Source organism: Cynara cardunculus (genome assembly GCF_001531365.2).
Source record: "Cynara cardunculus var. scolymus isolate 2C chromosome LG 13, CcrdV1, whole genome shotgun sequence".
Classification (NCBI taxonomy): domain Eukaryota; kingdom Viridiplantae; phylum Streptophyta; class Magnoliopsida; order Asterales; family Asteraceae; genus Cynara; species Cynara cardunculus.
Window position 1 is genome coordinate 7,732,015 of NC_037540.1, and position 15,741 is coordinate 7,747,755.

At 29.9% G+C, this 15,741-nt stretch overlaps 1 protein-coding gene across 1 annotated transcript; it reads left to right on the forward strand.

The window, feature by feature from the left end:
• Positions 1 to 7,671: 7,671 nt before the first annotated feature.
• Positions 7,672 to 8,830, forward strand: LOC112525446 (uncharacterized protein At1g76070-like). Its single transcript, XM_025135579.1, has one exon. The coding sequence runs from the start codon at positions 7,769 to 7,771 to the stop codon at positions 8,657 to 8,659; it is 891 nt and encodes a 296-aa protein (XP_024991347.1). The 5' UTR covers positions 7,672 to 7,768; the 3' UTR covers positions 8,660 to 8,830.
• The last annotated feature ends 6,911 nt before the right edge of the window (positions 8,831 to 15,741 follow it).

The following is a 15,741-nucleotide window of genomic DNA, read 5'->3' on the forward strand; positions in this document are numbered from 1 at the left end:
ATGACAACATGAACATGGTTTTATTGTGAAATTGATCAAAACAGTCAATCTTTACAATCAAATTCATTTTTAGCTACTTTTTCAACCGAATTCAAAATTTAACAAGACTTTACGCAAATACCATATGTATTTACGTGAACTCAATTTTCAGATTAAAAAAAAAAATAGTCAAATTTGCATAAGGATCTACATTTGTGGAAAAAAAAAGAAAAAAAAAGAAAATTTTGAGAAACATGTGCCAGGAAAAGAGAAAAGTGGAGTCAATGATGTTGGGAGGCAGGTTTTTTGCATTTGGGCACGTCAAACACGTGCATGTATTATACTTTTCCTTTTAAATTAAGATTTACGGAAATACATAACATATGGAATCCATAAATTTATATTTAAATCGGATTATTTCATGAAACATAAACATGATTAGTAACAAATAATAATAATTAAATCAAAAGCTTAAACGTAATTATACTCTTTTGTCACTTGTGATAACCACTCTAATGACTTTTAAATTATACCATTTTCTCTTCTCTCTGTTTCTGATTTAATCTTTTTAAATAATAAATAAACAAATACACCTTCTTTCTAATAAATAAATTAATAGCTATAAGTTCCATAATCCAAAAACAGTATTTTAAATGTCGATTATATACAATATAGGGTTTTAGATGAATGTACATATGGCCAAAAAAGAAACATGAATAGAGAATCTTTGTGATATAATACATAAGACAGTGAAATTTGAGTTGCTTTTAAGAGTTTTCACATCGATTTAGGTATGTTTTTTATAACTCAACTTAATTACACATTGGTACAAGATACATTTCTTACTGTAATAACTGGTATTCTTTTTATATTAAATATAAAGTACAAGGATTGGTCGGGTTGAACCTTGTAATCTTAGAGGACCAATTATGTAATTAGAGGGCCATACGTAGTTCCTCAAACCCATTGTGAGGAACAAATTTGGAGGAAAAGAAAAGGAATTTTTAAAGGAAATGCTCTTAACAAGGGATTCTTGTAGTTTGAAGTAGAAACTCTACGAGATTTATCATCTAGCAAGGTAATATTTTTCTCTATAAGCTTGGTGTACCTCATTGTTGGATTCTTTCAATTTGATTTGAGATTCTTGGGGTTTATTGGGTATTTTTGGAGTAAATGATGATTTGTTCATGGAAATCCATCATCGATCTGATTTTTGGTTCGATGTTTGAATACGTTTTCTTCTTGAATCATTAAGTTGATTTCAATCCATCTTTTTTATGAGGATTTTAATTTCAAAGAAGGTTTAGCCATTGTTTTGGATTTGCTAAACTCGATTATTTTGATGATGAAATGGTCATATTAATCTATGTTAAATAAGATTGGTGATTTCAAAGGATTTATTAATGTTTTTGGACGAGTCAAACAAGTTGATATCATGTTAGATTGATCAATGGAACCATATTTTTGGATTTGAGATTTGAGTTTTGGTTCATTCATTGCTTTAGATGAAATATGCTCAAGCAGAGGGTTGGCGCGAGACTTACGTCGTGGCGCAAGTCGCGTTAACTGCTGCTTCGACGCATCATCTGTTGTTTCGTGTCTCGATTCGAGGCAAGATTGGAGCATTGTTTTAGAGGGTTGCTTGGGGGGTTACAAAAGGTATTTATTGGGTCATTTTAGATGGTTTAACACTGTTTGTATTTTGATTAATTCAGGTATTTTGTTTGAGCAATTTTAGCCGTTAGGCTGTGTGGTGGGATGTTGAGCATCACGTGAGTTCCCTTAACTTCATTTCTAAATGTGAGATCATTTATGAATGTTCTGAAATTGTTGTTTATGGTTTTACATTTGGCATCTTCAATGGTTACTTGCTTTAAATATCTTTTCTCACATGATGTCTTTTGGTATATGGTTGGATTTGCACTATAGGAGTGATAGTGTACCTTGAGATAGTGGAATCTCTTCGGCATATATTTTCTTTATGCCTTGAATTTGTTTCACGTGCAAATTGTACATATATCTACTTGTGGCCTTCATTTTGAATCTCACAGTGGAGTAACAGTGTGTCTACAAACATTGTGCAAAGTTCGTTTGCTATTCTACTTGGTTATCTCCTTGGTTACCTTGTTTTAATGGTGATTTATTCTTTCAAATATTTTATTGTTACCATAAGATCATTAGACCTTTTTGGTCTAACCCCACTTTTAAAAAACCAAACCATTTTTAGGCAAGTTCATGTTGAAAGTTCGCCCAAAGGAAAAAGAGGAGTTGTGAACCACCTGATGGAATAGAGACTGGAGTTTAATTTATCTCTACTTTTGTAAAAATTCTCAGATGTGGAAGATGTTTTATCCACTGCAAATATTATTGAGATGTATTAAGTACTTTGTCACTTGATTATAACTTTTGAGCCTGTTTGGCTACTTCATATGATTATTGTTGTTTTAGTTTTTGGACTGTTACATTTATTCTCTATACTATAAAAAGAAACAATTTAGATGATCAACGATATAGACTTTGAGAGGATTTATTGGATGAAAGCGTGTTTGTTTTAAATGATACTAGTGTTTCACATCATGCATTGCACGATGACGATATATTTCTTAAAAATTTATTGAAATTAACTAAATGAGTCGATGATCACATTTATATATTAAACTAATAGAATCAACATTACCTTTAATATGTGAATCTAATTTATCATTATTGGTTGTTCTTTTAATATTATATATATATATATATATATATTATTAAGTCTTATATATCAATCGTTTATTATATCAAACTTTATGATTGGTTCAAAATCATTAAAAAAATATGTGAAAATATTGATTATAATCATGAGGTGTATTAAGAGAATTATTTTACCATAATACATATCAATTTATCTTCTACATATATTCTCAAAAAATATTTATATTCACCAAGCAATAATTGTGTTGTTATTTACATTGATATAATTGTTGAATATTTGCAATTTGCTTATATTAGTTCATGATATACTCATTTGCAACATTGGTCAAGAACCTCATTGAAACCATTTTATTCCTACATGCGATTGCATAAAGTAAAAATAATAGCTAGTATTATGATCATTCTAAATATATAAGAGTCTGATTGATTTGTTATTTTTTCATTTGACTTGTTCAAGCTTTTTAAATTTGTTTTAGACGGTTCATAATTTGGTTTATTTATAAAAAAATACTGAAAATAGAGGTTTTAATAAAATTATGTAAAATAAAAGATATGTATTATATTGAATTTCATATTTTAAATATAGGGATGGAAAAGTCTTTTACATAAATCAAATATTTTAATGAATAAAAAATCTAAGGAAACAAAAAATGGGTTTCTAATGTTTAGAGGATAACACCTCATTATGTTTGGTTTCTTCTTTAAGAATTAAAAATATTATAAAATAATTTTCAAGCTCAATGCTAAAAAAAGAGAAAAAATCACAATAGACCGATTAACATCAACAAAAACTCATATCATATTTGTTTTCATGAATGACCCCTCAAATCAATAAAAAAAAAATATATCCACAAAAACTGAATAAAGAAGAAGAATTGGAAGATTAAAAGATATTATTATGCTAAACAATGTTACATTATTTCATCAAAGATTCATATGCCACTTTATCCACACACAAAAAAATCATATGTCTACATAATTCCAACTTTAGTGTGAATTCTCCGACTAAACGACGAAATATTATACTTATATAAGCAAAAACTCATATTATGATTAGTCTTATTGAATGACGCCTCAAATCAACAAAAATGTAAATCACTCCCACAAAATTAAACTGAATAGAGATAAAGAATTGAAAGATTAATAGAGAGATTCATATGTTTGTATAATTCCAATTTTAGTGTGAATATCTCCAATTAAAAGACGAAAATATTATACTTACATTAATAAAAACTCATATTATATTTCCCTTATTGAATGACGCCTCAAATAAACAGAAGTGCAAATCACCTCAAAAACTGAATAAAGATGAAGAATTGAGAGGTTTTTTTTTTCCTTAAACAATGTTACACTATTTCTTCAAGGATTCATATGTCACTTTATCCACACACAAAAACTTTATATGCCTACATAATTTCAACTTTAATGTGAACATCTCCGACTAAAAAAAGAAATATTATACTTACATAAGCAAAAACTCATACTATGATTTGTCTTATTGAATGACGCCTCAAATCAACAAAAATGCAAATCGCATCCACAAATTTATAACTGAATAAAGAGGAAGAATTGAGAGATTAATAGAGAGATTATCATAGAGGTGTACCACAAATTTATACATGAATAGAGAGAAAGAATTGAGAGATTAATAGAGTGGTTATCATAGAGATGTACCACAAAATTATACATGAATAGAGATGAATAATTGAGAGATTATTATAGAGGTGTACCATGAAGAGAAGATGAAAAATATTATCGAATAGAGAGAAATAATGAGAGTTAAAAGAGTACTTATTAGAGGGAACATGAATAGGTTGAAACAACCTAATTAAAGGATTTTAAATGTGAATATGAAACATAAAAAACAAATATTAAAGTAGGAGAAGCTTGAGGAAAAGAGAAAAAAGATAAATAATTTTCTTGTTTTGAGAAGAGGTCATGTCATTACATGTGGTTTCTTCTTTTATATATATATATATATATATATATATATATATATATATATATTTGAAATCAAAAGAGAATTTTTTGTATTGAATGCTCAAAGTTTGTCTTTTTAGACATAGAACAAGACATTTGATATGAATGCATTTTTAAAAGACATGGACAATCATAAATAGTCGTAGGAATTTTTTTGACATTTTCTGCATTTCAATTATTTATAAGAATTTGTACCATGAATCAATCGACACATATATATATATATATATATATATATATATATATATATATATTTTCAATAGAATTAGGACGAAACAATTATTGATAGTATTTAAATTTGAATTTAAAAAGACAACAATTATTATATGAAGTCACTCGAAAATAAGTATAGAAAATGTTTATCAACTGATATTTATTTGATGACGAAAAAAATCACTCGTAAAATATTAACTTAAATATATTCTTCATTAAATTTTTTGTAGCATTCTTTTTTAAATTTATTTCACGCAAATCCATGCATTGACAACACACTTTCAAAGATAAAGTCTGACTTTTGCAAATTTGATATCTCAAATATAATGTTTTTCAAAATATAAGAAATATAATTTTTATAATATACGATAAAAATGTTATAACACAAATTATATATTTTCTCTGTCAATCTTTAAAATTACATAATTGTCAAGTATAAATATTAACATATCTCCCATGAAAACATCAAAACTGAGTGCTTATATGTCTAGGCAAATTTAAGCTCTAGAGACATTAATTGTTTATGTTTTAAACTAAGTTTACAAATTATGTGATTGTGACACTATCTGTTATAACCGGGTTTTATCGGTTATAAAGTTTGGAGTTGTTATTGATTAGTGACAAAGTTAAGGGGCTTTTTTGAAAATTTGTTTAAGATAAAATTTCTCATCCACCGCCTCATTGTTTATAGGAGTATTGTGTGAGTTGTGAAAAAAGAAAGAAAGAAAAAAACTACTATATATATATTGGGATTAAATGTATAAATTTGTATTTCATAATATATGAAATATGTAGTTATATGAGGATATTACAGTATCTATAACACAAGTTTGGCAATTATTATTGTTATAAGCTATATATATAACATACATGTCATTGTGACATCCTCAAAGAATGGGACCCAACACACCGATATACCTGCCAAAACTTCATTTCCTCATATGACGAATCATGAAGAGAGACCAACAATCAAGCTATCATCACCAACACAAAATTCTTTTTAATTTGCGCGCTTAGCCTAATTATATTGCATGGAGTCCCAAATCCTCCTACGAATAAAACTCTCTTTGTCCTTAAATATGTTTTTATTGGTAAACAGAAAAGAGACATAAAACTTATGTACATCGAATTTTTATTCCTTTAACAAAGGGACAAAGCACAAAAGAATTAAAGCTTTGTTAGCCGCCCTTTTGACGGAACAAATTAACGAGCAAATCATTCGCAACGAAAACATGTCTAAGACATATGTATGTATCGGAGGTGGTTTCATCTTGTTGATTGTTTTTGACTTTACAAAGGTTTTTTAGAGCCACTTATCTTTTTGTTTTCTTCTTCAAGGCTTAGATTTCCAAATTTCTAAGGATGACTCACTCCATCACCTCCTTTCCCTTTTCTGAGTTAATAAAGTTTCACCATGCATATTGTCATGTCCAAAATTAATAGAATATTTTCGTATGTAATAACAAACCAAAATTATTAAATGTTCGAAATTACATCCAAAATTATTTTTATTTGCAATTTTTTAAATCATGGAGTAGTTTTTTTAGATATTCGAAAAGATTTAAATACCATTTTCAAAAAAATAATAGAAATAATTATATGTGAAGTTATTGAAGGAAAAGGGTGTACTCACCAGTCACCAGTCAAATGAGGCTACCAATTAATTCACCCTTTTGTATTTTATTTTTTAATTCCTAAATATATCACTTAAAAGTTAGTCTCACTCCATGCAGCCGATGTTTTGGACTTGTTTAGTTTTGACCATTATTTTTGTTTTTATGTGACAAACCACCACGTTCCTAGTTATTGTCTAAATATAGTTACAAAAAGAAGTGTAAAAGTAGAATCATCAAACTTAATTTTCATCAGGTTTTTTTTAATCATAACTCTTTGTACACCTCAACTAATCTCATAGGGTCTAGAAAACAGATAGAAAAATCATCAATGATTTTATAGGATTCGAACCAATGATCTATCATGAAAATCTATCAAGACTTAAACCTTATTGGTAATTGAGCTAATCTTATGGTTTAATGAGTATAAATAGTAAATTTGAAATAATAATACAAAGAAGAAACAATTTTAAAGTGAAAAATGTTAATTATCAAAATTATTATTGATTCTATTAGATGAAATTGATGTATCAAACTTGATTATAAATCAAATCCCTTAAAAATCATTTGAAAAGAAAGAACTTATATGGATTACAATCAATTTTACAATATCTTGTAGTAATAATTATTACTATTACATAAATAAAAATTTTGAAATTGATTTTCCCCTTAAAAATATGTGGCATGTTTTTGTCTATAAAATTGGGGGATAAATCAAAATATTTGTAGCCGCATTCGTGGTGTTCAACTTAACGGATTAAGTCCGCCCGACACGTTTAATTAACTTTAATACCATACAAATTTGAATTAAGTAAATAAATATAACTTGCAATAACAAGAATGATAATTTTGAAAGTTTAAAACCCAATATTTTAACCATTATAGGACATAAAGTGGGAAAGTAGTTTTGTGAAAATTGTACACGTTGGGAGATTATATATTAATAGCTTTTAAATACCCTTTTTAAATTTTGAAGTGTGATTGACAATTTCATATATACATATATATATGCCTTTTGAACGGTTTATACAGATTATATAATATGCCATGCATCGAGTTTGCTTGGTCGTATCTGCCCTTAGTTTGACCCAAAACATAGATCTCTCTCCTGGCCTCTCTTCCTCACTCTTTCCTTAAAAGACCATATGCATCGTATATATATAGCCTACTAGCCACACAAGGGTTTTTCAATAATACCATTCATCATTTTAGATACAGCAGATATATACATATAGAGTGAGAAGAACCACAACTAGTTCTTAGAGAGAGAAACAGATTTGGTGTCAAAGATGGAACAACAAAAGGCAGCAGCAAAGCCAATAAGCAAGATCTTGAAGTTTCTACCAAGAGCAACATCGTCTGTTTCATTTCAAAACCCTCCACTTTACAGTCCGGCAAAAGATAAGAGATCGTCGGAAAAAACCCACAAATCCAATCTCGGAATTGGTTTCTCAGGACCTATGGTTTCCATAATTCCGTCGGACAATCGCCGGAAAATCAAGAACGATTCAACTTACGCGCTTGTATATGAACCCACTTCTCCAAGGGTGTCTTGCATGGGTCAGGTCAAGTGCAAACACTACCGGAAAAAACTCGCCGCCGCTAGCGCTGGGGCCACCAACAAACTACCACCGACGCTCGCAAAACCCACCAATAAAGTTTCACGAACAACGTCTTTCACCACCGTAAGAACCCACTACAAAGAAGACGAAGAAGAAAAGTCAGCAAAAGTCGATCCAGTGGTTGTTAAGAGTAAGAAAAAATCAGGAATCCGTGGCCTATTCCGCGGCGGATCTGTCAAAGGCGGGAGAAAGTCCGATGCAACCAACAACAAGTCGAAGACGGAGTTGAATCTTCATCAGAAGGCTCCATGTTTGAGCACAATGAAGAGATTCTCTAGCGGGAGAGACGCTTTTTCGAATTTCGATTGGACAACACAGGTTGCACCGTTGGATTCCGCTCATCGGAATTATTTCACGGACGACGAAAGATGTGGTGGAAGCGACGGCGATGAAGAGATCAAGATCCCTTCATCAGCACCAGTCATGGAGAGAACCAAAGGGGTTTGTGATGATTTCATCAGGGTTGGAGGTGTAAACTTAGAGCCAAGAAAAGAAATTAACTTGTGGAAGAGAAGAACCATGGCTCAACCAAAGCCACTTCAATTGCAAACCGTTTAGTTTCGTTTTGGGGGTTAAGTTCTTGGGTTACTTTTTTTTTTTTTTTTTTTCAATTTTTCTTGTATTTTTGATGACTTAAATATGTGAATATTAAGAAATATCTGGTCATTTACATCAAATTCCAACATTTTTGTTTTATAATTCTCATTAATATTTAGATTCAGAAAACAAGGCATTTATAGACTTATAATTTACATCTCATTCATTCCAATATTGGTCTATTAACACTCACATATGTTTATAACTGATAATTGGTTGCTAAAATTGATGATATATATAGAGATATAATTCTCGCATTAAGGATGAAAAAGAAAATCTGATAGTCGAAAAAGCTGGAAATTGAATTCAACGGAACCAAAGAAAAAAGAAACCCTCAAAACCATAATGAAACCACCATGTTTTTTACCATGATGTTGGCAATGGTCGGTTTATGGACAAAACTGAAACTCGAATAATTTTATTATATGATTTAAATTTCTTACAATTGATGATTGTATTTTAGGTAAATGAGGCATACAAAATGTAAATATACGTTAACTGTTATAACTGTCGAACAATTTTGTTACAGTGAGACTTAATTATTTGATAACTTCAAATTTTATGAAACTTGTATCTTGAATCACTAATTTAAGATAATTAATATCATTAGTTAAAAAGATAGTTAACATTTTTTATTAAATAAAAATTAATATTTTCTTAGGAAATTCAATACATGTTTCTATCTCTCTTTCCTCTCCTCCCTCGTATCTTTGTATCAGCATATACGTACAATTAAATATGCACATAATGTGAACTAAATGTAAACAATCTTAAGAAATTTTTTACTATGATGTTCACAAGTGTTGCATTTGATTTAGATTCATTTTTTATTGATTTAGTTGGTGTTTACAATATATTCACAAACTATATCAGATTTTATAATTTTAAAATGTTTTCATAAACTATATATTATTTTAAGAAAGTGTTCATAATGTACATATTCAATTACATGTTTGTGTAGTTATATAGAGAGAAAAGAAAGGAGGGGTTGAAGAAAAAAGAAGAGAAATGAGAGAAAAACTAAAAAAATATATATCTTTCGTTTTATTTTTCAACTAATTTTTTATATTTTGAATTTGATATCGAGAAAAGACTCAAAGAATAACTATTTGCTACAAAATTTATTAGAACTGTTGTATGGTTGATAAAAAAACAAAATTTCAAAAGATCTAAAAGAATGTCACGATCCGAAAGGGTTAACCATACGATTTCCTAAGGATTTCATGCTCATCAATTTTAGAATGGAATCAATATACGTCAAATCACATATTTCTAAATAATAATTAAACTCACATTAATATTATAAACAAAAACATAATATTTAATAAAAATATATAAAATAAAAATATATACCAATATCGATATTAACAACACTCTAAAAACCATTTGGCATGTATCCATCACCAATCCAAATTGATACATCTATGGGTGGTTCATATGGTCCTTCGTATGTCTCTCTCTCTCTCTTGTGGTCTTTTCACCTAATTTAGCTCATTTAATTATTAATATTTTATTTGTTAAATTAATAAAAAAAAATATATTTAATATTACATGTACTTGAATATAATTTTGTGTATGAATTACTGTTAAAAATAATAAACTCAAAGGAGTCCGGATGAAAATATTCCAAGTCGGCCCACCCGGTTTGTATACACGCTTAATCTAATAAAGCCGGCAGCCGCCTTTCCAATTTTCACACTCATATTCATTTGTTGATAATATATCATTTATATGCAACAACAATTAAATGAATTTCTGTACAAAAAGAATTATTCAACCCAAAATTAAGCTATTAATGAATATTTAATTATTAGATGTAGACAAAGTCCATAATTATCTGCATAAATTTCTTATTTTGAAAGTCAAAATGTACCACATCCAACCACTTGGTTTCCAACCATACTTGTTAACACTTAAATTTGGCTTTTTCTCAATTCATTGGATACCAAAGTCCGAAGGAATCAAGCAACCAATCTAAGGAGTCGTTTATCCAATTGTTTACTCGGTAAGTGCTTACCGATAAAAGTCAACACTATGATTTATTTCGATGCGTAAGATTTTAGTATATATCAAAACATATCGAATGCAACAATTTACTGGGTAAGAGTCGTCATCCTCACTTACTGAATAAGACTCTCCATCCTTCTCATCGCTCTTACCTGGTAAGATTCGTGGCTCTTTTCATGTTCATCCAATGTATCAAATTTATTAGGTAAGTACTTACCAAGTAAGTGTTTAGTAAACGACCCCTAACATTTGTTTATTAATTAACATTAATGTTTTCTGTTTTTGGTTACATTATTTTGTAAAACAAACAGAAGTCGCTTAGCGACAAAATCCAAATACATTTGATAGAATTATTAAATTAAAAAAATATCAATACCAAGTCTACAGTTTATATTTATAATTTACAAAAAGACCCTTCTATTGCCAAAAAAAGACAGTAACAATCTAACTACTCGTACTGTTTCTCTCAGTAAATACCATTCTCTAAGAAACCTGATGTGAAAACATAAAACAGAAAGATTATCAAACAAATTGGCCATAGTTGGTATTTAGTAAAAAATTATTGGCTTGATCTGGATTTTTGTCAATAGTATAAGGGACTAAAATGTAAATATTTGTGGTTGTTAGAAGTGTGCATGCTGTTTCCGCTCCAACCAAACGATATTGACGAGAACAAATCATAATCCGGACCCGCACCAATTATTTGAACAGGTAATGATGTCATGATTATTATTCTTTAAGATGAAGGTTTGAAAAAATCGTCTGTATTATTTATTATCTATATTATTTATAATTTAAAATTACAAATAAATTAAGTAAAAATATAATTTATTAAAGCTACATATTTGAACTTATGTAACTAAGTACAACAAACATGATCAGATACAAGATAAATATATGATTTTAACTATAAAAAATCTAAAATATAATTAAGATAATAATTAAGTCCAAAAATTAATTATTTTGTTACAAAACTTGAATTAAGTTATAATAAAAGAGTAAATAAAAAACTACACAAAAAAAAGAACTTTTAAATAGTTAACTTGATATTAATATCAATATTTTTTTTATCAAAATTTTATAATATCTTCATATTTGTATTTTACTCAAAAAATAAAAACATTGTAGTTTTTTCAAAACTGCATAAAATCGTATTATAGCATTGATAGACACAAAAAATAAAGCGAAACATTAAAATCGATAATGTATCTCGCTATATTGCACAAATATTCTTATAATTAAAAATAAAATATTTTTTTATTAACTTGGATATCCTACCCGTTATGCGAGCCAACTAATCCCAGGACGACCACTTGCTTTGCAGATAGTCTAGAGTCACTGCATTTGAACTTCTGTAGCCACAAGGGAATTTTTATTCTTCCTTAAATTTGAACATTACACAAAGAATGAATAGTTTTTTTTATTAATAAGACATTGTTCGGGTTTAAAAATATGTTTGACTGATGATAAGTATGTTGAAACTTAGTCAAAAATGATCTCATTATAATTATGATCATCTTAAGTAGCCATTGTGGAAGAAAAAATTGAGACAAAACTAACATTTTATTATTATTGAAAAAACTGTAATTTGTATAGATATAGGCTAACTTATACATTATATTTATAAAAAATAAAAAAATAAAAAATAAAAAAACCTCAAGTAACGTTCAAACGGGTTTCGGATATTTTCTATTAATACCCACAATATTCCTTATATGTTTTAAATTATCTTCTTAATATATCAGTTTATGTCATTTTACATTATCATCAAACTTATCAGTTAATTTTTATTAAACATGTCTAGTTCATTAGCTAACTGTTAATTTTTCAGCCAACAACCACATTTAACAACTATTTATCAAACATAACTTAAGTCTTCATGCTAAAAGATAATGACAAAAAAAATCTACATAAGCAACAAACAATTTTCAATATCAACAAAAACTACTATGTTTTCTTCAAAATGAAGCAACAATTTGTTGGTTGGACATTTTATTATAACTTGGAAATTACAGATAAGCCCAAAATCAGGGCCGGTCTTTGGATTCTGATGCATTGTATTGAAATGCTAAAACTGTTGCTATATTTATTTTTTTAAGTAAACGAAACGTACAACTTTTCAAAGAGTTAGAGACTTGGTCAAGCTAGATGACTTATTCTCACTCTAAAGGAATCAGATTGGTCGAACGAGAAGAGAAGAGGAACAAAAGGAATCGGCTTGGTTGTTCAGTTGCTTGATGACTATATTCACGTTGCCTTTCTTCAATTAGATTATCCACTTAGGTGTCGTTTACCAAACATTTATCTATAAGTGTTTACCGATAAAATTCAACACTATCACTTATCAATATGATAACATATATTTTAACATGTAAAGAATTAAAAATATTTGAATTACGTTTAGCAATAATTACTACTGATTCATGTTCACTAACAATTGTTCCAGATAATTTTAACATGTAAAGAACTAAAAATACGATTTTTATAGTATGTGCTTAGTTTCGGTTAATCCTTAGGCTCTTTTTGATTACGTAGAAACTTGGATTATTTTTAGCCTTTGTAATCGTAATCTAATTTCAATAATTTTTTCCATAGGTTAGTTTCTTTATTTTAGAGCTCGGGGAGTGTCTTGAGTTCTTTGTTTGGTTGCCTGGGGTGGGGTATGCCCCTTCATTTATGTTTACTTCGGGGGTTCTCCTCCATCGGTCAATGTATTCTTACTTACCGAAAAGAAAGACTAGTTAGGTACCGTAGGTAGAGCATATTCCAACACTTCGGATAACCACTTGACATTGGCACCTTGGCCAGGTAGATCCGTCCCACTCTCCGGACCTCACCTCTGCTTTTTTGGAGTACRGGATGACTCGGATGGGCAGATAAAACAGAACCTGTCAGTTACGCCTTTAGGGGCCGCCACGTATAGCTTTAGTTTATGYTGTAGCATCGGTTATTGCTCTGGTTACGAATGACCCAATCTATCTATGRCAACCACCCCTACTTTTAGTAGATGGAGATGCGCACCTAGGAAAGCACGGAATAGACCTACGTGTCGGCCAGTGCCGGGGCAGAGATAGGGACCATGAAAGCATGGGATTCAATCGAACCTTTTCGGACAATTCCTAACGCAGAAGAGGGATGCTAATAAGCTGACAGCTCAGGCATGGCTTCAATAGCGAAAGAAGTTCTTTCTGATTTGAATCAAGAAAGACAATGAATTTACGAGATCTTGATCCGTTCAGTGCCTTCACTTGTGAACAACAGGGACCCATTCTGTTGATTGCTTCTCTGCCCCARCTCTAACAAACTGGTTTTTCTTTCTCACAGAATTAGGGAAATCATTAGATTCTTCTTCCTTCTTTCGGGCTGTCTACGAACCCTTCTTCTCGTATGCAATTTTCTATTCTTTCTTTGAACCAAAAGAGAAAGGGAAAACACTGGCCAATTTCACACTTTCTGAATGTGCCATTTTACCGAATGTGAAAGCGAATCACAAGACACTCATTCGTTTCAAGAACAAGAGAAAGGATCAGGTCTTTCAGCTAAAGATCAATATAGAAAGCAGAGTCCAACGTACATGTGTAAAGCATATAACAACATATCATATGCCAATAAGYCTCTTTCGAGAGCATTATAATGGTATGCCCAGCTAACTAAGGGACATACCAAAGATTGGGACCTGAAGTGGTAGAACCCRGTGAACCAGGCGTACTACTGAACATTGATTCTCTCTCCTGAACTATAAATCATTATTTATAGCTAGCAACTAAAAAAAACTACAAGCAACTACATAAACAACCCTGGGGTAAATTGAGTAGTCCGCCCTACCTACTAATTTACTCAACTAAGCTTGCATCTTACTATAGGGTTTTCTATAACCTAAGACTCTTAGATAGAGAGTTTCAAACAAAATGTGCCCCCAGTGGGGAACTAAACKGCTGGCCATTCCCTAACCTATCTATATATACGCTTAAACCTTACTCGGATTAACTGGGCAAGGGTTCGTAGCGCTTACCATTCTTTGTGATTGCTTATTCGATTCCTAAAAGTGGCTTAAAAGCTCCTTTAGCATAAGAATTTTATAACTAATCAATAAGCAAGGACTCACTCATTTCCCAGCGAGGACCATAGACCTAATAAAAGAGATATATGCCAGCTCGAGTGCAAGCATCAATGATTATGTCCTGAAAGAATAATGATTCTTCTATAGATAAAGAATCTGTGAAGTTTGATTCCAAAAGTGATAAAAAGCATGGTAAAAAGTGACTAGGAGTCATTATGATATCGGTGCCAACTTGGTTCACTTCTTAGTCGAAAGATAAATTATATATTTGTCAAGCGAAGTGAGCTTTACTGAATTACCGGTGAAGAAAGGGAAGGGCTCGGAAGACAGGCGCATTATAGCTGYGTGCGTTAAGGTTGTTTTTCTTGTAGTTAGATGGAGCCCGGTTCTCCTTTTTAAAATGGGATGGCTTCAACGCTTGACTCCGGACAATCAACGTAAACAAAGACTCAACCTAAGCTAAGGCTCTTTCCCTCTATGGTTATTTTTTATCGTTTACTTAAAATTAACTTTTTTTATCATTGATTTATTTTTTAATTTTGTATATATTTATTTATCAAGGAAAAGTCTGTAAGAGTATTAATTTTAGGGAAAAGTCTAAAACAAACCAATGGACTTTAGTGTTTGGATTGATTAAGTTCTTGAACAATTTTTTGGAACAAATAATCTTTGGATATTTCAAAACATGTTAAATAACTCCTTGGGCTTTCTAAAACTTGTTAGATACATTCTTATGACCTATACAACTGGTTAATGTGGTAAAATAATGGAAAAAGTCCAAAAAGAAACCCAATGAACATTCATATTTTGAACGATTAAGTTCTTAAATATTTTTTGAACCAAAAAATATTTAGATTTATAAAATCAAACAAATATAACAAAAAATTACTTACATTTACAAAAAAATAATTACATTTAAAAATGTTTTTTGATAAAATTTATTTTAATTAAAATTAAAATATATTTTGTCAGTGAT

Coding starts and splice junctions, on each gene's coding strand:
- LOC112525446 (XM_025135579.1), top strand. CDS start 7,769: ATGGAACAACAAAAGGCAGCAGCAAAGCCAATAAGCAAGATCTTGAAG.